This window comes from Dipodomys merriami, unplaced genomic scaffold, assembly GCF_024711535.1.
Source record: "Dipodomys merriami isolate MVZ:Mamm:240054 unplaced genomic scaffold, mDipMer1.0.p SCAF_194, whole genome shotgun sequence".
Classification (NCBI taxonomy): Eukaryota; Metazoa; Chordata; class Mammalia; order Rodentia; family Heteromyidae; genus Dipodomys; species Dipodomys merriami.
In genome coordinates this window covers 1,386,538-1,414,302 of record NW_027203315.1, presented here as the reverse complement: position 1 = coordinate 1,414,302, position 27,765 = coordinate 1,386,538, and the positions used below count along the sequence as shown (strand labels likewise).

The window sequence follows — 27,765 nt, the reverse complement described above, 5'->3', positions numbered from 1 at the left end:
CACTGCTCACTCCTTGAGCCCAGTTGTACAGTGCATATTGGGAGACTTCTACCACCACAACAGTAGACAAGATGTGAAATCCACAGGCTCTCCATAATCCACATGCCTTCCATGGGGGTGGATCATCACAACCACAGGAATCTCTGGGCATAGTGGAACCCATGAGGAGTGCACCACATCTCCTGCCAAAGGAATTCTAGAAGTGTTATGCATGAGCTCCATGTTTTCCATTCATTCACCTTTTCGTCCAGAGGATGTCAGAGCCATAATCTATCCCTGAATACCTTACCATACTTGTACTTTCTAGTTCAGCATCTAGAACAGTCAATCATTGAGATGAATGAAGGAAGAGGATATAATATTTGTATAACAAATAATGAGACTTACTCTGTGAGCATTGAACAATTCAAAAATAATGTAGGAAGTAAATTCTATATCTATTAGTACAATGAACATAATACTTAGAAATGAATGTTTGAAAAATGTACCCTTGAACAATGAAAACTATGTAACACAGCTAGTCTAGGAAGCGCCCATTTATACCTGATCCTTATCTCCTTGCCTCTCAGAAACTTACTTTTTACTTTTACAGAAAGGAAGAATTATTTTTCCTTCATATTTTATATGTGCTCCAAAGTTGATGTCTATATAGTCAAATGTGCCTCATGATCTCCATTTTCATGAGGAATAGATCAGGTCCACTAAAAGAGGCATGGAGAACCCACACACTGGAGGACTGAATATCAGGCATGAATATTTCCTACACAATTCTTCCCAATCATGATGTGTGGAAAGAATCATCAACAATCACATCAAATCCTTAAGAGAAAAGCATAGGATGTCTGATATGAGGGAGGGAGGCAAAAGATTTATTCCACAGTGTAATGGATACAGTTGGGAAAACAAGTCTGAGGAACTGTAGCTGGCAGAAACTTCTAGGATCAGAGAACAGTTAGAAAATCAAAACAACAGGATATGCAAAACAGAAAAGTAAAAACAGACCGGTTTGGATCAAGTTATCAAGCTTCACATGAACATAGTCCTACCCTGAACTCTATCTCCACCCACATTCACACTGATCACCCCAGACAACCATTTTTGAAAGAGTCTTGGAGGAGGAGTACCATTTTCTAAGAAACCCCTGGGAGGAAACTTTTCACTAGTTTCCTGAAGCAATTAATAAAAGAAAGGCAAGTAGAGCACAGCAAATGCTCACAGACAGTGCCCATGCTCTGAGGTAAAGCCTCAGGACCAACAACAAAAGGAGGGAAAAAAATATTAAAGGAAAGGCAAATTTCATATGCAAATAACCAAAAACTCCTTAAAATTTCATAGAGGGAATTTGGTAGTTTCTCGAAAAATAATGGGTAGAGTTTGACCAATCTATTTAATTCTAAGATTATAAAGTATGTCTACCTTAAAATTTTGCTATTTTATTCATATATATGTATATATATAATATGTATTATATATATATATTAGAGTCAGGGGAAATGATCCCAGAATAAATCAGCTAAGTGTATGTAAATACCTGATCTTGTGGCTTGAACTCTGGGCGTGAGCTGTATCCGTGAGCTGTTCTGCTGAAGGTGAGCTCTACACCACCTGAACCACAAGGCCACTTTCGTATTTTTGGTGGTTAATTGGAGAGAAAGCTCATGAATGTTCTTGCCCGAGTTGTCTTTGGACCAGCATTCTCAGATTTCAGCAACCTTAGTACATAGGATTACAGGCATGAGCTACTGGCATCCAGCTGCAAATACCTTTTTAAAGTGAGAGGGGAGAAATTCAAATTTTTAAGGCAAAACAGCGACCTAATTTATATTCAGAGGAACATACTTTTGAACAAAAACAAAATCAATAACCATGGAATCTCATAACCTCAATTACATTAATAAAACTAAGAATTAAAAAGACAAATTATCTAATGATCCTAATACATTTCTTTGTTTTGGTTGATCTCACAATGTTTCAGGAGGTAAACTGATTTTTCAAGAAGAAACTCACCTTAGTTCCCGCAGTTGGGAGAGAAAGGTCCCCATGCATCTATGCACACTTAGGACCAAGTGTCTGGTGCCAGTCCAAACCCTGTAACAAGCCCACTTCCTTTAGTTGAATGCATCGTGTTATGGGAATTGTAGTTTCTATTGAGGAACAGATCCTTTGAAAGAGTGGAGGGAGGCCAGGGTAAGGCGCTTGAACCTACTTGGCCACTGTTGGTGTTTTTAGTTTGTAAATTCAAGTTTCTTTCATTTTGCCTTGCTGCTGGAAGTGTTCTGAAGTACAGCTTTGCAATCCATAGTCAGAGCCAAAAGGAAGAAGCCCAGTGTCTCTTCTTCAGAGGAACTTGGGAGCTGTAACTTGAAGTAATCTGAGTCGCCAGCCAAAGTCTGCCTTTACCATCTTTCCCCAGTCTGAGGTTGATGACATTTTTTGTCTAATGGAATTGTGCTGCCATTAGTACTTGTTCCTGCAGGTGCAAGAAACTGGCTGAGAATCCTCTCGTTCTCTAGACAAGGAGAGTCTAGAGACTGAACCTAGAGATTCTGGTACTCACCCATGTGGCTTTATAAACTAGGTTTTTGAAATTTGAAGCCAATGAATGGTAAACATTCCTTGAATATGTCTTATATAAACATAGTGATCTTCTTTTCACCCTCTGCACTTACTATGGTGTTTGACACTTTCAAAATGCGCCTGGCACAGATATACTCCAATTATTGTGTCTGTTCTTGACAAAGTACAATTTCTCCATTAATATAATTAGTCTATTTTTACATCACTGAAAATGAGAGAGACTGGCTGGGCAGGTGGTTCAGTGGTAGAGTGCTTGCTTTGCATAAATGAGACCCTGAGTTTGATTCCTCAGAACCACAGAAGCAGTAAAAGCTGGCAGTGCACTATGACTCAAGTAGTAGAGTGCTAGCTTTGAGTTTAGGAGCTGAGGAACAGTTCCCAAGCTCAGAGATCAGGCCCCACAACCAACACAAAAGGAGAGAGAGAGAGAGAGAGAGAGAGAGAGAGAGAGACTACCTATCTATTTATTCCAATTTAATTGTTAAAATATAATTTGAATACAATACAGTGACCTTGATATGTGTGTGCTTTTCCTGATACTTGAACTCAAGGTCTGGAAAATGACCATGAAATTATTTGGTTCAATGATAATGTTGTACCACTTAAGCCACACCTCCCCTTCCAGCTACTTGCTATTTTATTGGAGATAAGTCTTTCAGACATTCTTTTACCAATGGCTTCATTTTGTGATCCTTGTAGGGATCCATCATGTGCATCCCAGGGGACCACAAGCAGGCACAGGAGAAAGATGATTATAAGGTTTACTAGAAGGACCATATTTCCCAGGAGAGGGAGCACATGCATGTGTCTGTCTTCAGGTAGTAACAGGAGCTGGGGACAGGAAGTTAGGCAGGTACATGCTCAGGTAGGTGTGGGTAGAGGGAGGGAGTGGTCACCAGTATGGAGGGAACTCTAGGTCTGGGAAGAGCTCAAGTCTTGGTGGAGCAAGGAGCAAAGATGGGGATAATATTAACTTTCCTCAGATCTCAGCCTTCTGAGAAGCTAAGATTACAGCCATTAGACATGAGAGCCCAGTTACAATGTCCTCTTTTAAATTCAGATTATATTCTAATAAAATGAGATGAAATAGAAAACTTGACAATTTTAAGGCAGATTGTTCAGTCACTAATGTGGATGAGGACAGTCCAAATCCCAAAACACACAGAAAATATCCCACTTTGAAATTTGTAACAATCCTCATCTTAAGTATTGTGAATGTGAACACTTACGCTCTGATAAATTAAGTTTTTCTCTTCTTTTTTTTTGTTCTAGTTGTGAGGCCTGAACTCTGGGCCTGTGTGCTGTCCCTCAGTTCTTCAGCTCAAAGCTAGCCCTCTACTACTTGAGACACAGTACCACTTACAGCTTTTTCTTTTTGCTTATGTGGTGCTGAGTTATCTAACCCAGGGCCTCAGGCATGCAAGACAAGCACTTTACCACTGAGCCACCTTCCCAGCTCCACTTTAATTTTTCAAAGAAAGAAAATATTCTTATGATGTAGAAAAACCCAGTCCTAATGTGCAAACACTGCCTTTAAAAGATTCATATTGTGTTTCCTATCAAAAACAACCTCACTGAAGTAAGCAGAATAAATTTTCGCTTTTTGTAAATGTCACTGCAAAGTTCATGTATTTTATATTAACAATTACTATTGTGGGTAAATGGGGAAAAAAACTGAATGCTGGATAATAGAATTTCCTGTGTCCTCAAAAAACAAGTCTAAGCAAAAGCACATAGCTATATAAGTTGTGTTTTTTTTTTGCATTTTATGGATCTACATTTTGGGGTGTATTTTCTGTTAATAGTGTTTAGTAACACATAAGGCTTTACTCTTCTGTGGATTTGTCATTACTGGATACTTTAATGTTCTACTTGATTCAGGAATGTTTCTTCTCCCAAAAGAAGGCTTTATGTTTTTCCAGCCCACCTATCATGGTCTGACCAGGAACTTCTAAGGTAAAATCACACAGGTTCTGTTCTGACTCTCTCATTTGTCTTCTCTCCTAGCCATGGTTCCAGAATCTTTATTCATTGTCAACAGCAAGAAAGAATGAAAGGATCTCTGATGAGATTCTTTTATTTCTCACTGTTTGACATTCCATTTTATGAACCTAAGGGTGTCCAAGATTGAAGAACAGGAAAAAAAAGATTCAGCTTCAGGAACATGTTTCTAAAAAAGCTAAAGATGCCTTGGACATTTAGCAGATTATCAAAACTTGCCTTCTAAGTTAAGAGCAGATTTGCTTTAGTTTTTTTCTCATTTTTGAATGTGAGGAAAAAGTTGTCCCACTTGTTATGTGATTCAATGACACCTAGGAGGTAACTTCTCATGGAAGGTAAAGGTTGGCTAGAAACTGGTCAGACATCACATCCTCATACACAACATTAGCCTATCCTAATGAAGTTTTACTGGATTTGATGAAATAGTGTGTTCAAACATAACTTTGATTGCTGTACTGGCCTGAGTGTGTTATAAGTACTTCATTGTCTCTGTAAATACTCATGGACTCCTTTGTGGTATTTGTCTTTCTTGAAACTTAGGCTGTATTTTTGATGGTATTTATAGAAATCTCTGTTTTTCTCTAAGGTATGTACAAGTGTAGAAGTGCTGGACCATATTTCTATGTAATTCTATATTAAGTTCTTTTTAGGACTCTTTTTGCCATCTTTGATACTTTTACATACCTGAGAGAAATGCATCAAGGTTCATATTGTTGTCACAACTTTCCTAGCTTTTGTTGGAGTTTGGAAGGATTTTTGGTGTTTTGTTTAAAACTATGCCCATACTAACATGTGGAAAATAGTTATTTTATTGTAATTTTGATTTGGATTATTCTCATGACCATTGATACTACTTTTATATTTTAATCAGCTATTTGTGTATGTCCAGTTTAGAAAAGTCTCTTCAATCTTTTTCCTATTTTAAAATTAGATTATGTTGTGTGGGGGTTACTTGTAGGATTTTCTTTATATTTTCTAATTCAGATTTGTTAGGAATCTATTTAAAGACATATGCAAATATTTTCTCCTACCATGCTTTTGCTTCTTTGTTGATAGTTCTTTTCATTATACAAGATTTTGATTATGTTCACTTAATCTTGTTTGTTTTTTTGTTTGGTTTTGTATTTATTTTTTAATTTTTACTTATGATTTATTTTCTTGGCTTTGTTTTGTTTTCTTTTTTTGGTCAGTTCTGGGGCCTGATCTCTGAGCCTGGGTGCTATCCCTCAGCTATTTAGCTCAGGGCTAGCACTCTACCACTTAAGCCACAGCACCCACTTTGGACTTTTTCTACTTATGTGGTGCTGAGTAATGGAACCCAGGGCCTCATGAATTTGAGGCGAGCATTCTACCACTGAGTCACCTTCCCAAGCCTTATTCATTAATTTATTTACTGTCAGTCATGGGGCTTGAAATCTGGGTCTGAGCTTGTGCCTCAGCCCATCAGTTCAAGCCTAGCACTCTACCACTTGGGCCACTGCACCACTTCTGGCTTTCTGGTGTTTCATTGGAGATAAGATTTCACAGGTTTTCCTGCCCAGGCTGGCTTTGAACCATGATCCTCAGATCTGACTCTCCTGAGTAGTTAGGATTACAGGTGTGAGCCACTAGAGCCTGTCATTTGTTTGTTTGTCTCTTTGTTGCATGAGTCACTTTTGGTGTCTTATTTAAGATTTACTGTCAAATCTAATGCCATAAGGCTTTCTTCCTCTCCTGTCTTCTCCTCCTCCTTTCCCTTTCCCTCTTTTTCCTTTCTCTCCACTACTCTCTTGTCTCCTCTTCTTCCATCTTTTTCCTGACCTTTGGCTTCCCTTCTCTCCCTCCTCCACTCATTTTCTTTTCTCTTTATGTCTGAGATGAAGACTTGCCAGTTTTCACAACAATTAGGGTTCTAATTTAGAAACACATGTAATACACATACCTCAGACTCCACCATAGCTTTCTAGAGCTGCTATTGGAGCTTGAACACCAGGTCTCACAGTCAGTCAGCTTCCTCACTCACTGTTGGCACTATCACTTGAGCCTTTCCTCTAACCTGTTCATTAGCTGCTTAATTTGAGTTTTCTATTTGGCTGGCTTCCAGACCTCAGTTTCCTCCTTAATAGTTAGGGTAAAATGACAGTCTTGAGCCAGAAGTGCTTCTCTTGTTTTTTTTTAATTACCTCAACATTTAACATTAACACTTAAGTGGATACTACAATGAAAGGATTATTGTTACTGGTTTATGTAGAGTTAATATTCAACCTAAACTGAAATAGTTTATCTTGAAAATCGAGTGCTGTATTAGATTTCTAAAAATTGTAACTCTTCTTCTAACTGTGGTAGGTTTTCATCACCAAGCAAATCGTTTATGCTGGATGTATTTTTTATTATTAATGTAATTTAATATTGTTATGGAGGTGATGCATACAGAAATTAATAAATTCTTTTCATATAGTAACTTCCATTCCTTCACTCTCTCCCAATCCCTCCCTCCTGTCTCTATGCTTGAGTTGAATACTATATTCTCATGACCCTATTTCCCTCAAATTCTATGGCTCTGCCACCACCTCCAGAAGATACTCATGGGAATACACATTGCATAATTGATAGCAATTGTTATGATTTTACAACTGACCTAAGACAGTTGCTCCCTTTAATATTCTATACATCATAGTAATAGCATACATTTGATATAGTACTGGGGCTGCAAGGTGGCTCAGTGGTAGAGTGCATGCCTTGCATACATGATGCACTGATTTCCATTCCTCAGCAACACTTCCGCAGAAAATTAATTGTGACTTATCACCAATTAAATGGCAGAAAACTAGAAGTGACATTCTGGCTGGAAGTAGTAGCATGCTAGCCTTTAGTGAAAAGCTGAGGGAATATGCCAGGCCCTCCCTGAGTTTAAACCCCACAGCCAACAATTAAAAGGAAAAAGAAACAATCCCAAACAAATAAAAACCTCATTACTTATTCATTGCCTTTGTTCCTCTTTTTCTTTCTATTTGTAACTGAATACTTCCTGTCATTCCATTTTCAACTTTCTTTTTTTCACATTGGGGGTTGAACCTTGGGACTTGCACATGGAAGGTGGATGCTACATACCAACCTATTCTTTCATCTTTTAACATAAAAAAGTCTGCTTATAGGACAGGGAAGTGGGCTAAGTGGTACAGTTCTTGCATCCCATGAATGAGGAGCTAGGTTCTATCCCTTAGGTCCACATACACAGAAAAAGCCTGCAGTAGTGCTATGGCTCAAGTGGTAGAGTGCTACCCTTAAGCAAAAGCAACTCAGGGACAGCACCTGAGCCCTAAGATCAAGCACACGGACCTGCAAAACAAAAAGTCTGCACATTTAAATTAGTCAATGCTTCCCTTGCAATCTAAAAGATATTACTTTCAATCACTTTAGATCTCTTTCAACAGTATTGTCGTCCTTTCCAGTGAGTGCAGGGGCCACACAAACAACTGACCTTATGCCTCTGCTGTCACTTATAAACTAGCTGTTGTACAACAGTATGAATCAACAGATACATTTCTGCCCTTATTATTTTGAACATAATGGGATTTGTAAGGTTAGGTAAAAATTAGCGAAGGAAACCCTTCCTTTTCACTTATTTGTTGTGATTCTAATGGATATATCTTGTTGTATGCTCAAGTCCCACACTTGTCATTTGAGTTCTTACTGAACTACTTTTCAATTTGTTTTCTTCATAGGAAATACACATACACACACATCCTGAAGAATTTTTACTAGGTCATCTAACAATTGTTTCATTACCAATTCTTCTTATCCACAAGCAATTGTGTCATTTACTTAGGACAAGACTATTACATTAGGCCACTGATTTCTCTTACAGGTCTCTGTGTCAGTCAACAGTCACCCTGCAGGAAACACCTGCACACCTTGGCCCATGGTGCAGGTGCCATGCTGTGCTGGTGGTGGACTGATGGGGAGCACATACCCTGCTCTGGGCTTCTCACTCCTGTCCCAAGGGCTTGCCAGGTTTGCTGTTGCATGAAGATTTTGGCACTGCCCTCCTCTCCTCAGCTGGCTTCCTACCAAACTTTTCTTTTGTGTACCTTCCATTTTGACTTCTGGCCTAGACCATGAGCCCAACCAACTTTCACCACACCAGATGAAGTCACTACATCAAACTTTTGGTAACAAATATTTAAGTTAAAATGTACATATAAAGTTTTGGCTGGTTTTGCTCAGACCCCATATACAAGTGAGGCAAAAGATGGTTGGCTGTGAATGCTCCAGATAGTCAACTACTCAAAGTACTGAGACCTCTACAATAGGGATTTCATACAAGGGTGTAAGTGATCCAGAAAAATGAAAGAGAATTTTAAAAGAACTTCTCAATTCATTGAGGGAACAGAAAAATGTACACTTAATGTTAAGCTAATTTGGGGAGGAAAAATGACCTAGAGCTGGACAAACATAAAGATATAAGTGCTCAAGGTAAAGCAAGGGGGCCTTGGGTGGTCCCTGAGGGTCTAGTGAAAATCCTATGATAGCCTTGTTCAGTACCCACTGTGCTCAGTATCCCAGCTTCTGTCCCTTCCAGTCACTCTGAGGTGCATCAATCCAGGTTAACCTGAGGAAGAAACAAGGGTTCACCTAACATCTTGTGCTCTAATTGGGATCAAGATTGAGTGGGAATTGGAGGTTCTTGGTTAAATACTGAGATCTCTGGAGAGCAAACTCTTCAGGGTCCTGACTTTGAATCATATTAACTGCCCCTGCTGATGATATCAGAATATTCTCTAAAATAAATATTACTTTATTTGTATACTTTATCCAGTAACATTCACTGAATGGCTACTGAAAATAATCTAATTTAGAGCTGAAATATTCATACAAAAGCAGAACTCTTCTAAAGCCTCAGTTTGAAAAGGGCTACAGCATGAACCATGTGGTAGGACCCTTGACATTCTGAAAACTTATGAAACTTAAACCACTCTTCGTGATTGTGTTTAGGGTGAATATGTAACTGTCATAGTTCACCACTTCTCTTCTGAGGACATAGCTTTTAGAATGAGCGAGACTAAATATCCTCTCATTCACCCCTGGGAATGGCCTTGAAATAAAGTGCAATCAGAAAGGGAAAAACAACAAATATGCTTAAACTCATCTTTACAGCTCAGACTGAAAAGAGTTTTTCTCTTACATCTATGTGCACACAGCACAAGATTACAGTCTTCTCGTTCAAATATATTGGTATTCTGGGACCTTAAATCATCACTACGTGATTCCTTCTTTTCTTATGATACTGTTTCAAGTATACTGAAATATTTGGCCACTATTTATATGTTGAAATCTCTCTTTGAAGGTCTCATTCCGCACTTTACAGATGTGGACCACATTGTCCTGCATAGTATCTTGAACCTCTACAAGGACTTATGAACTAGTCAGAAACATAAAGGTATGTGCTTGTGGATTCACTTGACAAAAGAAACCAAAATATTCGTAAAATCTATCATTACCCTGGCTTATAAGACATTTCAATATCAACCTCAATTGAGGAAAATGACTGTACACTATCGAGGACTTTAGGCTTAAACAAGAATGGTAACTTTTCTGCACGAGGGCCAAAATCACATTTTATAAAATATCTTCCCTGGCCTTGGAGTTCTTTCTACTCAGAGCCTGGGTACTGTCCCTGAGCTTTGGTAATAAAGGAACAAAAGTGTTGACAGTCTATCAACTTCATTCACAGCACTACTTGTGGGAAAATTGGTGATAATTGGCCATAACAATTTTAAAGCAATTCCTACCTAGTTTGCCTTTCAATTGAGATCTTCAAACCTCATAATCTTGAGCAAGTAAGAATCCTGATGTGAAGCACCAGTGCCCTGTTAGATCAGGAGATCTTAACTACTTGATCCAAATAGGACTCATGGTGTCCACATAACAGGATATAAAATTCATAACATCATATAGCCATATGCAAAGGTCCTTTTGCAATCACTTGGTAAAGGACTGTTTACCTATCATTGGGTAAACCACACCCCAATTCTTCCACTAAATATTTGGAAGAATGTATTGGTTACACGTACCTCATTATTGGTCCTCAGGTTGAATTCAGGGGCAAAAATTTGTGAGGCTTCCTTTACCTTCTATACCAGATGCCCTTTTGTATCACTGATTTTTCACCTTAGGGTCTTGCTTCTCTGCCTGGGCCTTTCAATACACTAATTTTATAATTACATATCACAAGTAGCAAAAAAGATAGGCACATATAACCAGAGCCATGCTTTTATTGGCTATGATACCATTTTCATGGAGCTTTTGCATGGGATGGCCTACAAATACTATCTAATTTCAGCTTTCTGAGTAGTTAGAATTCCACACATGAGGGAGTGTAATTGCTCATTTTTAATTGCTGGTCTGAAATGAAAAGAGGAGAGGAAAGATTACTTTAATAATTCAGTGAGCATTAAGTCCCTTTAATTCTGAATTCAAGCCAAGTGTTGGCCAAATGATAATAACAAAAATAATACAAAACATTAATAAAATGTTATCATCAGGCATACTTTTAATGAATGTGGTATGTTGGTTCATAATTTGAGCTATATAACAGGCCTAGGTAGGACTCCAGTCTGTGAACCATCCCTTCTCAGAAAGCATACAGTTTGTAAACATGGGAGAATGAGCGATTTCCAAATGGATAGAGAGAGAGAGAGAGAGAGAGAGAGAGAGAGAGAGAGAGAGAGAGAGAGAGAGAGAGAGAGAGAGAGAGTGGTACAAATAGGAAGGCCAAGGACACAGGTGCCTCCCAATTCCATTTTTTTTTTACTAGGCCTCTGTAGATAAGCAGAAGGGTTTGCATGGGAAGGTGGCTCAGTGTTAGAGCACTTGCCATGCATGCATGAGGTTCTGGGTTCAATTCCCCAACACCACATAAGCAAAAAAAAAAAAAGCTGGAAGTGGCACTGTGGCTCAAGTGGTAGAGTGCAAGCTTTGAGCTGAACAGCTGAGGGACATCACCCAGGCGCAGAGTTCAGGCCACAAGACTGCACCCCCCACCCCAAAAATGTAGAAGGGTGAACAGTGTGATGGAAGGGGTTAAGTGAGCACCTAGCGAAATCTTGCAATGTGAACTCCACTGTCCTTATATTGTAAATGGAATCATAGGCAGGCTTTAAGGATTGCTTTTTTTTATTGTGAAAATACTGTAAAGAAGAGTTATTATTTTTGAACAATTGAAATAAATACTGAAATTGTTGAAGCCACAGGAAGCCTGAGCTGAAGCACTGAAGGAAACCTCCTGTTCCCAGAGAGAGATTTCTTCAGAAGAGCCCACAGGGCTCATGCTTTGGTTTTTTCTTAGCTTTTATGGAGGCCAAGATGAGACAAACTCCTTTGAAGCCAGCTCTGGCTGGCTTCAACTCAGTTCCTCAGTTCAAAACTTCCTATTGGGGAGCTGGGGAGGTGGCTCAGTGGTAAAGCGCTTGCCTTGCATGCATGAGGCACTGGGTTCGATTCCCCAGCACCACATAAGCTAAAAGAAAAAAGCCGGAAGTGGCGCTGTGGCTCAAGTGGTAGAGCGCTAGCCTTGAGCTAAAAGAGCTGAGGGACAGCGCCCAGGCCCAGAGTTCAGACCCCACGACCGGACCAAAAAAAAAAAAAAACTTCCTATTGGCACAAAAACGGTCCTTCACGAATGTGTGAAAGTTTTGCTCTTCATGTAACCAAACAGCTCTAGACATATCTAGAATGACTGGCTTATATAGGATCTGGAGCCTTGGTATTGGTTTATTAATTAAGCTCTTTCTGATGTAACAGAAATTGTTTCTAAATGCCTCCAAGATATCTTTAATTACATAACTATACAGTGGCATCTATCTTGGCTCTAGAAATGCTAAATTTAGCTCAACCTTTCTGTTTCGGTAAAAGAGGATAGTGTATTTGTTCGAAGACACATTATGGTAGATGGAATACTGGAGTCTATTTCATAGCTAGCAGTCTGCAAGCAGCCTGTTGTAACAAAGACATGCAGTCCACAAATACACTTAGACAGCTTGGAAACAGGACAGAAGGGGGGGAATAAAAAAAGCATCGAGAAACCAATCAGCACCAAGAGAGTGATGAATTGGGACACTAGGATGACCAGAGACAAGCCAGGAGAAAGCACACAGGACATGATTACAGAGACATGTGGCATGGTGTCTGGTGCCACTGCTGGGCCAACCTAAATAGGGCCTAAGCAGGAGGCAGGTCTACAGGAAATTCCCAGTCCCAGGCACTGGACTATCAGATTGAGTAACATATCAGCCAAATGCCCATGCCTGCTTCCAGGGATCCAGCCACACCCATCAGTTGGGTGGTAAGTGATGGATGGGGCATTTCTTTCCCCCTGCATGAAAACAAGATGCCAGACCCCACCATCTACCATGTGACCAATAGGGCACCAGCCACACCTGACCTCCTTACTTAATATTACTGTATTACATCCTCTTTATCATTTTGTAAACATTCAAAAATTTGCTTTTTGTAAAAGCCATATTTCTTGAGCTCCACCTCTGAAAGAATAATTCTCACATTCACCAAAAATTAAACATTCTTCTTTTGAATAGTTTATTTCTTCCTTCTTCCTCATTCCTCTTTCCCTCTCTCACTTCCCTCCTCCTTCCTTCCTTCCTCTCAGGGTGTAGATATGATGCTGTAGCTCAAGTGGCAGATGGTTTTATTTCTTTGTTAACCTCAATTTTTGTGAGAGATTTATCAATATCTTTGTGTGCTTGATTATTTCCCCTAATATCATATCTACTTTGGCCCTCTATGAGATAACACAGGTGCGACACATCGTCCACACTGGTGATTTGTAATAGCTCACTCAGCAGAACAACTAAATTGGCTAAGAGTGAATCAATCACAAGTTGTTCATCAACAGTGACTAATTAAAAAAATTGCAAGCACTGAAGACACTTTGGGTTTCTCCCCCAAGACAAAATGCAGAGATTCTAGTCTTTATTAATCCACCCATATATTTTTAAATATATATTTCATTGTAAAGATACTGTAAAGATTGGTGATACCATTATATGAGTTAGGTCATTAATACATTTTCTATCGAGCATTGTAACCCCTCCAAGAAAGACTTTACTACTGTTATGACTTTTTCTAGAAAACCTTTCCATTTTTTCCTACATATGATTTTCTCCTCTTTGTGTGTGAGGGTGTGTGTGTGTGTGTGTTTTGTGTGTTCTGTGATCAACCCTGAGCTGTGTCTTGTAGTTCGAGGACTCCACACCTGCTATATCATAAGGTCTCTATCCTGTATTTGTTCTGTATTGCAATTTCAATTTTGTTACAGATCAAAGACTTTCCCCATTTGGTACAATCCTAAGTTATTTCATTTGTGTGAATCAACTTATGTGTGTTAAGCAGTGACCTCCAGCTCTTTCCACACTGGTTGCATTCATAAGGTTTTTCTCCTTGTGTTCTGAGATGGATGTTAAGGTGTGCCTTCCAGGTGAAGGAATTTCCATGCCTGCTACATACATAACATTTCTCTCTGGTGGGTTTTTTTCTGATGGACAGAAAGGTGTATGTTCTGGGTGAAAGACTTTCCACATAGGTTACATTCATAAAATTTCTCTCCTGTGTGTGCTCTCTGGTGGATAGTAAGTTGTAGATTCTGGCTGAAAATCTTTCCGCAATTATGACATTCATAAGGTTTCTTTCCTGTGTGTTTTCTGATGGACAGTGAGGTTTGACTTCCAGGTGAAAGTCATTCCACACATGTTACATTCAAAAGGTTTCTTTCCTGTGTGTATTATCTGATGGTCATTGACACTTGACTTCCAAGAGAAGGACTGTCCACACATGTTACATTCATAAGGTCTCTCTAATGTGTGTGTTTTCTGGGGGCACAGTAAGGTTTCCTTTATGGGTGAAAGACTTCTACACAAGTTACATTCATAAGATTTCGCTCCTGTGTGTGTTCTCTGGTACAGAGTAAGATATGCCTTGCAGTAGAAAGACTTTCCACAAAAGTAACATTCAAAACGTTTCTCTCTAGTATGTGTTCTCTGATGGAGAGGAAGATTTGATTGTTGGTGAAAGATTTTCCACACATATTACATTCATAAGGTTTCTCTCCTGTGTGTGATCTCTGCTGGTCAGTAAGATATGCCTTTCAGGAGAAAGATTTTCCACAAATGTTACATTCGAAAGGTTCTCTTTGGTGTGTGTTCTCTGGTGGCGAGTAAGATTTGATTTATCGGTGAAAGACTTTCAACACACGTTACATTCATAAGGTTTCTCTCTAGTAGGTGTTCTCTGGTGGCGAGTAAGCATTGATTTCTGGGTGAAAGACTTTCCACACATGTTACATTCATAAGGTTTCTCTCCTTTGTGTGTTCTCTGGTGGCTAGTAAGATATGCCTTCCAGGAGAAAGACTTTCTACACATGTTACATTCATAAGGTTTCTCTCCTTTGTGTGTTCTCTGGTGGCTAGTAAGATATGCCTTCCAGGAGAAAGACTTTCCACACATGTTACATTCATAAGGTTTCTCTCCTGTGTGTATTCTCTGGTGTCTAGTAAGATATGCCTTTCATATAAAAGATTTTCCACAAATGTTACATTCAAAAGATTTCTCTTTTGTGTGTGTACTCTTGTGAACAGTAAGATTTGATTTCTGGATGAAAGACTTTCCACACTTGTTACATTCATAAGGTTTCTCTCCTGTGTGTGTTCTCTGGTGTCTAGTAACATACGTCTTGCATATGAAAGATTTTCCACAAATGTTACATTGAAAAGGTTGCTCTTGTGTGTGTGTTCTATGGTGAACAGTAAGCCTTGATTTCTGGATGAAAGACTTTCCACACTTGTTACATTCATATGGTTTCTCTCCTCTGTGTGTTCTCTGGTGTCTAGTAAGATATGCCTTGCATATGAAAGATTTTCCACAAATGTTACATTGAAAAGGTTTCTCTTGTGTGTGTGTTCTCTGGTGGACAGTAAGCTTTGATTTCTGGGTGAAAGACTTTTGACACATGTTACATTCATAAGGTTTCTCTCGTGTGTGTGTTCTCTGAGGGACAACAGGGTGTTTCTTCTCAGTGAAAGACTTTTCACACTGTTTACATTCGTCAGCTACAGAAGACACATGAGAACTATATGCAACACACATCTTACCAGGTTCACTGAAAATACCCATGCTCTGACAGCCAGTGACCTTTTCTATCCTCATCCCAAAGGAGTTCACATTATTCTTAATCAGTTCTGACTTCTGTATGGAGCTCAAATGAAAACTTCTTATAAGTCTCACTTTTTCCTCCCCTGGGTTACTATTCATGATTGCTACTTCAGAGAGATACTTATTGTGACGTTCCTGGCAGGTGCTAATCACATCTTCCCTTTCTGGGACATCTAAAATGAATAATAGAAAAATAGACAAAAACATAAATGAGATCCATAAATTCCTTAATGTAAAGATATTTCCTCACATTCTGTTACAATATTTTCAAATATGAAAGCATTGCTTTATGCAGAATATATATATTTCTCTGCAATGTAGTAATTAAGAAAGTAGTACTGACATTTTACAATGGAAAATAAATTTTTCTGTATTTCAGATTTTTATATTTTTCTCAAGGAAATATTTACTCAAATTATTCATCTTTGTACTCTTAATGCTTCCATTCTGAATCTCCCTCTATGCCCAGCACCACTGATAAGAAATTGTCCTGATACTATTTTCCTCCTTCCTGCAAAATACTAGTATAAAATAAAATGAGATCTCCTTACTACATTTCTTATTGTCTTTTTCTCTCTATGAATGACTTCTCTACAGACAAAGAGAATTGCTAACATTAACTACACTGGCACAACAAATTCAGTTTGTCTCCACGAGAATTCTGGATTGACAATTACTTGAGACAAAGGATCACCTAGTTCTCTTCCATACATGACTCAAGGGCACTAGGAATATTATTGCTCTGTACAGCTCAAGATAAACAGACCCACTGGGCTCTGGACCCAACATCACCATTCAAGATGCTTTAACTCACCTGTGAAATTTTCTTCTGAGTCTTCTCTCATCCATGGTTCTGCACCTTGCTCCAGCTTCACGATCAATATAGGTTTAGGAACACAGTGCCCTGTGAATAAGAAATAGTGGAGAACTATTGCTCTTGCTGGATCATCATTAATGTAATGTTGCAGACATCCTGTTCACTGGGTTGCTCCTAAATCTGGTTTCTCAATTGTTTTATTTTTTGGGGGGTGGGATCGGTTGAGGGCCTGAACAATGAGCCTGGGAGCTGTATCACACCTCCTAAGCTCAAGGCTAGCACTCTACCACTTGAGCCACAATGCCAATTCTGGCTTTTATTTTCTGCTTCTTTGGTGCTGAGGAATCGAACACAGGGCCACAAGCATGCAAGGCATGGGCTCTACCACTGAGCTACCTTCCCAGCTCATGGTTTCTCAATTCTTAACAGCTCCATGGTGTACTTCCCCCAGCTTTGGGTTTATTTTGCCAACGTGTGGCTTGAACTCAGCTCTTTTGCTCAAATCTACCATTCTACTGGTTTGTGTCTTGGCTACATTTCTAGTGTTTGAATGGTTAATTGGAGATAAGAGTCTCATGTTCATTTTTCTACAGTTGCTGGCTTCAAACCAAAATCTTCAGATTTCAGCCTACAGAGTATATAGGATTCCAAGCTTAAAGCAATGCAACCTATGTCAGGTTTGGCTTACAAATACACACTTTCGCACTTTCACCTACTGATTTCCAGATCATACTGACAGTAGTAATGTATATTCTATCTAGACTGTAGATCAACCTATAATAATCACCCGAAGTATGGGAAGTCAGTCTCCTATTAGTGGATCATAGTTTAGAACTTTTGTCCAACTACTGATTAGAAATCTTAAAGATTAAGAATAAAATTAGCTCTTGAATTACACATAATGAAGTTGAAGTTTCCCTTAGAAAGAAATGACACTTCCCATGGACTGAAATCTTTTTTTTTTTTAAACAAAATGTAATAGTCCAAAGGCTTACACTTCTAACCCTACATTTAGGAGGTAAGATCAGAAGAGGCGGGCTTGAAACCAACCTGGGCATGGAAATTCAGAATATACCCCAAAACAAAAGCCAAAATAGAGTTGTGGCTCAAGCAATAGTGTGAAACGCAAATAACATCAAGCTCCAAGACCTAAATTTGGCTGGCTTTTATACTAGCAGTTTTTTACCTGGGAATGGACTGGAATCTTATACCTAAATAACATAGTCAAATGTCTACTAAAATAAAAGCACTTGCTCTTCCAAATAAAAGTGACCTTTGCTCACCCAAGGACATTAGGTTGTTATAAGTCTCCAGCATTACTTCTCTATGAAGGGTCCTCTGACCAGTATCCAGATCCTGCCACTCCTTCCAGGTGAAGTTCACAGCCACATCATCAAATGACATCGGCTTCTGTAATGGCACATTTCCATCAAGAAATTAGACCTGGGTCATGAGAATTCCAATCTGGAATTTCATTATGCTGCAGGTATGCTTTTGTCTTACATAAAATGTTTGCAGCTGGCTATGTTATCTTTTCATTGGGAAAATTAAATACCAAATTAGAAATATTTGACAATACATAAACCTGGCCACTAAAATACACAAATTTTCAGAGAACTGGTGGCTGATGCCTATAATCCTAGCTATTGAGGAGGCTGAGGTCTGAGGATCAAGGTTCATGGCCAGCCCAGGCAGGAAATTCCATGAGACACTTATCTTCAATAAACCACCAGAAAACTGAAAGTAGCACTGTGACTCAAGTGGTAGAGCACTCACCTTGACCTGAAGAGCTGATGGACAATAACCAGGCCCAGAATTCAAGCCCCAAGACCAATAAAAACTTACAGATTCCCTAATGCATGCAAACACATTTCTGCTGCTAGCAATAGAGACAGGATAAAAATTATAAGGAGACAATAATCTGGCATGATGACATTAAGTCTAAGGTGGGGTCTAAAAATTATATTATTATTTTTGATAACATTTTAGTATATATCAGTACATAACAATGAATTAAACAAATATTTTCTCTGCATTTACATTTACTGCTTCACCATAAATCCTATTTAGACCTTCTATTAACAAGTACTCTCATAAGCAAGCAGAACACATTCAGGATATCACATGGTATACAGAACATAGAACAATACGAGATCAAAGAAAAGCAGTGTCCACATGAATATTAAAAAACAGTAACAGTACTCCAGAAACTAGCTAATGATTTATTGGGCCCTTATAAGATTTGATTTAGTTCCCACATAAAAATATCCTAGGTTAACCATGTTTGGTTTAAATACTAAATAGTGAAATGTGGTCATAGATATGCTGATGTTTCCTTCCTATGTAAAAAAGAACTGCTACCATGAAGTTTTGTAAACTTTGCATACATTCTACAATACAAAATATAGGTGGGAGGGGAATAAAATATTCCTTGAGAAGATTTTAATTTTAATAGGCCTTCAGGGAAGGAGGAGGCAAATAGATAGAGACTCAAAAAACACTCAAGATAACAAAAATGATAAATATGACCAAATGGACAAATGTGTTGAATATTCCTGAGTCATTTCTCCAGTAGATCCCTAAAGATATATTTCCACTTTTGTTAGTTAATAGTGAAATTTCTCAGAGATCAAAATCAAATCCTAGCAAATATCTATGAGATTTTGCAACAAATGATATTTCTAATAGAGAAAACCTCATCACTGTATTATTATTATTATTATTTTATCAAAACTACCTATCTTATACTGGCAGTGAATGAAAATATTTAAAAGTAGTGGTATGGAAAAACAAAACTGAGTACCACGACAAATAAAGTTAGACCAAAGATAACAGAATCAGGTGAAATCAAATTTTCTTGTAGTTTATCACTTGGAGGAAGGACATACTTATTTGTATGGAACTCTGAAGTTGAGCTGAAGTTGAAAAAGTTTGAGAGGTTGGAATTCCAGCCTGACAGCACTGAGAGAACTGAGAGCTGGCTGCAGAAGGCTTAAAAGAGAATTCTGGAGATGGTTAAGAGACTGCAGTTCAGGCCTTTTCCTTACTGTTGGAAAGATAGCATCTGAAACTGAGCTGCTGTGCACCTTGAAGGCTAGGTAAGGTGAACTTCATGTCTCTGGGCACCAGTATTCTGTCTCAGGAGAATAAGGAAAGATGTTTTCCTCACAACCTGTTGTGGCTCAGATTGTAATATTAATATAGATACTTCAATTTTACATAGTATCAATGGTAATCTTCCCTGTGTGAACTCAAGGAACTTTGCTTGCTTGCTGGCAACCAGAGACCAAGTGCCAGAGAGGCTTCAGAACCCTGGTTTGCCCTAAGTCTATCTGTTTATGTTTTGTGTTTCTCTAATTTTCTTTGTTTCTGGAATCCTGTAGAACTCTCTAGGCAACAATTTTCCTATACAGTGGGTATGAAAAATGTCAATCCTAAGAGCCATATCAGCAAACTAAAACTAATTACTAAGAAAAACTAGTTCCCAGATAGATCATTGAAGAAAAGAAAAAACTGAGAGACATATGGAGGAAAGAGAGAATCAGAAAAGTAAGAAAAATGATTCAAAGATAGATACAAAGAGAGAGAAAGAGAAAAATAATCAACACAAGTGAATAGAAAACCAAAAGTAGAGAGAGATTATAGAGGAAGGAAATCTTGTGAGGATACTTTAGAAAACAAACAAGATTTTGTAAAAAGACCATAAAGTTTAGCAACAAATATAGCCTCAGCTTCAAGTAAGACCAAGACCATGAACTAGTCCAAGAACGATATATGGAGAGTAATTTAAGTACATATAGGTTAATCATTCCTTAAGAACACTCAAAGGTGCGTATGACCACACTATTTCAGCAATTTCAGGAAAATTTCATTGAGATAGTTTAATGTTAGTCATGAGGATGAGATCTGGTTGCAATCTACCCTTCACCTTCCACCAGATGTAACCGACTCGGTGGCACTACATTACATAAGAGGTATGACTACATGTTACAACAAGATGAAACCTAGACATTCTGAAGCCAATCTGAATTCAACTTAGAAAGAATATAACCATTTAATCTGCTAAACCTACAAGTAATCTTTATCTCCTAATCTACAAGCCATCTTTATCTGATTTATGAATATGTTCTTGAGGCTGAATCTGGGTGGTTTGTAGTGTTTTTAATTCTTGGACATCTTTAGGTTCATAAAATGGAATGGAAAACAAATGAGAAATAAAAAAAAAAAACTCACCAGAGATCCATTCATTCTGTCTTGCTGCTGACAATGAACAGAAGACTCTGGAAGCATGGCTTGGTTATAAGGAAAATGACGTATTCAGAAATGAATCTGTGAGATTTTGGGTCCAGAATTTTCTCTTGCAAATATGGGCTGCAAAACCATAAAGCTGTCTTAGAAGAATCTTTAATATCTCAGGCAGAGCATTAAAGTCTCCAAGAAACACAAATCCAGTCCATTTCCTGATAGATAGATATTATTAAACCAACTAATTTCTATGTTTATGTACACATTAAATTCGAAAAAATGAATGTTCCCACAAATATTATTGAATACTTGAAAGCAAAAACATATCACATTTCCACGAAAAGTATTTATTACTGAATATACTTCGGGATGTAGGAACTGCTTTTTTTAATGCAAAGGTATCCTAGAAATCCATTGGAATTTGTGTTCTACCTCATTCATTTACATATTTAAACAGCAGGGAAAGCATGTATGATGTAACTCAGTAGTTTTCACCCAAAGTTATAGAGGAAAATAAATACAGAATATATTTCTTGTGTTATAATATTTCAACAATGGTTGTCAAATGGCACATTTCACTGTTCCCATTGCACACCTATGCAATGACTTGCAATTTCCATTTAACATGCTTTTGCCAAAGGGACATGAGTAAAGATGAGGTAAACCCAGGTTTGAAAAGTCCCTAATGTGCATTCCCTAAACAGTCTTGGGAAGAACCTTGGCCATACTAAAGATACAACATAAAATACTGCATATAGGAGTGACATACCTGAAGATAAGCAACACCTACAAAGCATACAACCTTGAGTAAGACATATTACCTCAAGTTTTCTTCTGTGATTTTTCTTTTAAGGCCAAATGTCCCTGACCAATACTTTCTGTACTACCAGGCAAAACCAACCGATAAGAGCTAGCATTAGCAAATCCTTAGATTGGACATTTAACATGAGTTTGCATGATTACATACTAAAAATCATAGTGGTAACAGGCTGAATAAATTAGCAAGAAGAGGATTAGGGATTACTACATGAATAGATACTTTCAGTCCCACCATCCCAAACCACAGCCTCAGGTACCCACTGATAACTATGCACTGGCTTATTCCTCAATCCAGCGCATCACAATTCCTGGAAATTAGTTTAAATCTTGCAACAACACAAAGTGATTGAGAGTGGTGTAGGAAAGAGTACCACGTGAATCTCGTGCTCAGGGAAGTAGCAACTATTTTTGCATAAGGCAAAGGAAGCTAGCAACATCTTCCCCTTCCTGTGCTTTTCTGCTTCTTCCCTTTAGGGCTTCTCAGAATTGACAAGGTCCGTCCATTTAGGATGGAGATTCCTATTCATAGGTTGCACTGCTTCAAACATTGCTAGGCTTCATTCTTAAAAATACAGGACCAGCACTCATACTCCAATATCCCATGTACAACTGTCTCTAGAAACAGGGTTGTGTACAAACGCTTGTGAACTCAAGCCAAGAGATTAAAAACTCAAGCTAAACAGATTAAATTATCTCTAGGAGAAACAACACAGAAGCCCCAAATACAAGTACAATGTAAGAGGACTCAAGGCAGGCATATTTGTCACAATTTCACTAGAATTCTTCCTGTACTCCTCTTAGACTTGGGCAAAGCAAATAAAGTCACATGAGTTAATAGAAGAATCCCTTTGTCTTGGAGTACAAATGCAAAGCTCTTGGGCTCTCCTGGTCTGGACAATGACCGAGCTTGCTCTCAGACATTTGGAAACCAGGTTCTTGCATCTGAAGGCCCAGAGGCTAATGGAAGCACAAACTCCTGAACCTCAAGTAAATTATCAAGCCCAGACTGGAGAAAAGCCTGGAGAGGGAAGTAGGCGCTTTGGCTCAAGTATAAAGCTCTCCCTCTGAGCTGAAGAGCTCAGGAATGCTGCTTGCAGGCCAACACATCACGCCCCAACAAACAAATAGAAACAGAAACCGTGGAGGATAGACTCCCCAGCAATCGCACAGTTCCTACCTGACTTCAGTTCCAAAGACTAAGATTCCTTTAAGTTACAGCTCCCAAGCTCCACTGCACAGAGCTTGGCGCCAGACTCCTGTCTCCCACCTATGGAAGGCCAAACTGTACTTCAGGGCACTTCCAGCAGTAAGGCAAAGGAAAAGAATCCGGAAGAGGCAGATTAAAATGCTTGGCAGGGAGACACATGCGCAAAAGCAACTTCTGTTCCACCTCCACCCTCCAAAAAACAAAAACAACCCAGGACTTTCAAATTAAATATCCTCCATGGAGACTACAATTCCCACAATGCTTGGTGCCACCCAGCTACTTACCTGGGAACAAGTGTGCTTGTGTGCTTTGGGACTTTTCTCTCCCTGCTGTGGGAATTAAGCTCAGTTTCTTCTTGAAAACCACTGTTTCCTCTTGAAATACATAAGACCACTCAGAAAATGGATCTATATGGAGAGAATTGGATACATTGGCTTTTTGATTCTTAGTTCTAATTGTTAGGTTTTTAAAAAGAGGTAGCCAAGTTAGAACAGCACCAGCACGCACGTGGTATTCAGGAAAGGGGTAGACCTGCTGGGACCAGGCAAGGTTGGCACTCCACGTGGCTGGGAAAGAGAGAGAAAAAGAAAAGAACAGAGAGTGAGCTAAAATAGAACAGAGAGAGCAAGAAAAGAGCAGCAAGAACAAGAGAGTGTCTGGGCCTGGGCTAGGCCTTATGTAGGGTATGGGCAGGGAAAGATGTGGCCACATCAAATTCAGATGTGACCTCAGCGGATGCAGATGTGACCTCTTCCAGGTGTCCCAGTTGCCTAGGTAATGCAGGTACTGGGTGGAGACTTTGCTGCGAGGAGGGTGGAGTCTGCTCGCCATCCAGGAGCGGACCTTACACTAATAATGAAATTGAGGTTATGAGAAATTTGTTATACCTTTCTGTTTATTCAATGCCTGCCTTCTGCTGAATGTAAATTATATCTCTGTTTTGTCTTAAAATTTTTAATACATCCCCTCTTACTTTACAAAGGTATTCACAGCCACCAAACTTATACCTGGGTCATTTCCCATTGCTGTAATGTGTACACTGGCTTAAAATAGTGAGATTGTTAGGTAAATACGCAGCATAATACTTCTGGTGATTTGGATTTCACAAAATCTAACAATTAATTTTCCAGAAACTCCCCAATTCTATCTATTAAATCAAATGAGTTTTTGTTTTTTTCTGAATTTTGCATTTCATTTAAGGATTTTATGTTTTGTTTTGTTATGAAAGACCCCAGGCCCCCTGGGATGCTTTCTTCAATGGGAGGGCACCCCAAGAACCAAGACTTCAAGCTTGCAGCTGCAATAAGCAAGAGAAATTTATTTGGCATTTGCGCAAACGGGCTCTCTGTCCAAGGCAGACAGGAAGCCCTGAGCAGGGGTTACAGGCACTTTTAAAGACAAAAGCCACAGGATTAGCATAAGACCCCAGGTTCCCCAGGATTGGCTCAGTTTACTACCTGGGGAAGTTTATAACACTCTTTGTAATAAAACAATTGGCGCGGATGATCAAATGGAGGTAGTCACTCTGGGAGATAAGGGTTAGGGAGTTTAAGGAGTTACAGACTTGTGATTAATTAACATTTGGCCTAATTTGTTGGGCTCACCAGATGGTCCTTATCTTGAGCCCTCTAAACCGAGAATTTTTACACAGGAATGCAGAGGAACATATTCTTTGTTCCTTATCTTGGGTCCCATTTGGCCACCTGGGGAATTTACTTGTTAGTTCTTTATTTATGACTACAGAGCTTGTCCCAGGATCGACATCTAGACTCCGAAACTTTTTATTTATCTCCAGAGAAAGGGAAGGGTCAGAGCTAGCGCAAGCAAGTTTACAGAAGCAAAACCAGCAGTTAGCAATTGTAAAATGTAACTCTAATTTTTAATTGTAAAATGTAACTCTAATTTTTAATCTTTCAGTTGTTGGTCCTATGGCTTGAACTCAGAGCTTGGGCACTGTCTGTGAGCATTTGCTATGTACTATTTGCATTTCCTTTAAAAATTTCTTCATGTATCTAGTGAAAAGTTTCCTCACAGGGATTCTTATGAACATGGCACATCACCTCCATTTCACTTCAAAGAGATAGTGGTTAGGGGGGTCAGGATGAATTGCAGGAGAGATAGAAGAGTGAAGTTTAGGCTAGGCTATGTTGATTTGAAGCTTAATCACTTGCTAACCAGTCTGCATTTGACTTTTCATTTTGCATGTGAAAATCTCTTTAGAATTCTTACCTCTTCTCTGATCCTAACAGTTCCTCTCAGTAGCTTTAGGCTACATATCTAGGGGACCTCAATTTTTCTTCTTACTCCTTATCCATTAAACTGTGGAATAAACCTTTTGTCTCCCTCCGCAATCCCATCAGAGCACAAGCAATACTCTGAGAGCCAATGGGATGATAATTAAGGGGACAGAGAGATGGCTGATGACACAGTTCAGATATATTTCTCAAATGCTTGTGTAATATTGGTCTAGACCCACTGTGCCCAAAAGTGCAAACAGCACACATCTTTAATCACTCTATTTCAAGACATCTTTTCCACTCAAGCCTCCTGTCAGTTAAAGCCCCAGGGCAAAAAGCTAGAGCACATACTTCCTCAAACCAAGAAAGGGCAAGGACTTGCAGTCCTGAGGGTGAGAGTCAATGGCCCTGAAGCCTTTGTTCATATTTTGTCTGCTTCTGGCAGGCATCCCTGGGTCTACAACAGTCTCCCTCTCTCTTATCAGAGAACCTACACTTGTCTCTTAGGTGTTTAGTGTGATTTTTTGTAATCCCTTCCATAAAAAATAATTGGGAAAGAATGGATTGGAAACTTTCACGTATGATTTTAGTTCTCCAGTGTATGGGTTCTACATGTCTCTTTTGTGGAGCTGAACTATTCCTCATGAAAATGGGAATCAAAGAGCATATTTGAATGTATACACTTCAACTTAAAAGCACCTCTAACAATATAAAGAAAAAATAATTTCATTCTTTAAAACTAAATTCCTGGGAAGTGGCACTGTGGCTGAAGTGGTAGATCGCTCGCATTGAGCTGAAGAGCTGAGGGACAAGTGATCAAACCCAGAGTTCAAGCCCCACACCAAAAAAAAAAAAATCCTCCCTAAAAATATATTCCTGAGAGACAAAGAGATAAAACTGGGGTGCTTCCAACACTACCTGTGAAATGTAGTTTTCTTTTCTTTTTCTTTTTGTGTTAGACATGGGGCCTGAAGTCTGGGCCTAGGTAATGTTCCTCGGCTCTTCAGCTCAAGGCTAGTGCTCTACCACTTGAGCCACAGTGCCACTTCTGGCTTATTCTGCTTATGTGGTGCTGAAGAATCGAACCCAGGGCCTCATGCACGCAAGGCAAGCGTTCTACCACTGAGCCACCTTCCCACCCCAAGAGCTTTAGGTTTTATGTGATCTATAAGTATATTAACCTAGTTATTAATTGCTTTTATATTGTTGATCTACCTTCTAATGGACCGTGCATATGTGTTTTTTTTTTTTTTCTGGGTCTGGTCATGGGGCCTGAACTCTGGGCCTGGGCGCTGTGCCTTAGGTCTTCAGCTCAATGCTAACGCTCTACCATTGAGCCACAGCATCACTTCCTGCTTTTTTCTTTTTGCTTATGTGGTGCTGAGGAATCGAACCCAGGGCCTCAGGCATGCAAGGCAAGTGCTCTACCACTGAGCCACCTTCCCAGCCCCCATGCATATGTCTTTAGTGGACACTTTAATGCTCTTCTTAAGACAGGAATGAATCTTCTCCCATAAGAAGTCTTTATGCTTTTCCAGCCCACATATCATGTTTTGAGCAGGAACATCTAGGGTAAAATCACACAGGTTCTTTTCTGACTTCCTTATTTGCCTTTGCTCCTAGCCATGGTTCCAGAATCTTTATTCATTGTCATCAGCAAGAAAGAATGAAAGGATCTGTAGTGAGATTCTTTTATTTCTCACTTTGTTTGACATTCCATTTTATGAACCTATGGGCACCAAGATTGAAGAAAAGAAAAAAAAAAAACAATCAGCTTCAGGAACATGTTTCTAAAAAAGCTAAAGATGTATTCGGGCGCTGGTGGCTCACACCTGTAATTCTAGCTACTCAGGAGGCTGGGAGGTGAGGATCAGGGTTCAGAGCCAGCCTGAGCAGGAAAGTCTGTGAGACTCTTATCTCCAATAAACCACTAGAAAACAGGAAGTGGTGCTGTGGCTCAAGCTATAAAGCACTCGCCTTGCGTTGAAGAGCACAGGGACAGTGCTCAAGCATAGAGTTTAAGCCCAACGACTGACAAAAAAAAAAAAAAAAAACTCTAAGGATGGCTTGGAGATTTAGCAGATTGTAAAATCTGACACTCTAAATTAAGTGCAGATATGCTTCAATTTGTTTCTACATTTTCTAGTGTGAGAGAAAGTTGTCCCACTAGTTATGTGATTCAGTGACACCTATCTAGGAGATGACTTCTCATACAAGGTGTAGGATGGCTAGCACCTGCTCAGACTCACATCCTCATATGTAATATTAAACTATCCTAATGAAATTTTACTGGATTTGCTGAAATAGTGTGGTCAAATATAACTTCAAATATTCTACAGGACTGAGTGAGCTATAAGTACTTAAATTAATCTCTGTAAATATTCTTAGACTGCTTTGTGGTCTTTGTTTTACATGAAACTTAGGCTGAGTTTGATGGCATTTATAGAAATGTCTGTTTTTCTCTATGGTGCTCTCATAGGAGTTCTCTTACCTATTTTCCCAATTCATTCTATTTTTCATGTTTATTAGCTTTCTTTCTTTCTTTTTCATTACATTTATTTATTGTGAAAATACCATACAGGGAGGTTACAATTACATGGGCAAGATAGTGAGTACATTTTTTTATCACACATTGTTGCCTCCTCCTTTGTTTCCCTGTA

General features: G+C 39.0%; 1 protein-coding gene and 1 pseudogene across 1 annotated transcript in view; both read right to left on the bottom strand.

Annotated features, from left to right (window-relative positions):
- Positions 1 to 14,066, bottom strand: part of LOC138831384 (zinc finger protein 25-like) — a 43,109-nt gene extending 29,043 nt beyond the window's left edge. Inside the window, 2 exon segments of the mRNA XM_070028495.1 lie at positions 13,346 to 13,471; positions 13,970 to 14,066. Coding sequence (XP_069884596.1) covers positions 13,346 to 13,471; positions 13,970 to 14,066 — 223 coding nt within the window.
- A 5-nt stretch (positions 14,067 to 14,071) lies between these two features.
- LOC138831383 (zinc finger protein 658B-like) overlaps positions 14,072 to 27,765 on the bottom strand; it is a 28,478-nt pseudogene continuing 14,784 nt past the window's right edge.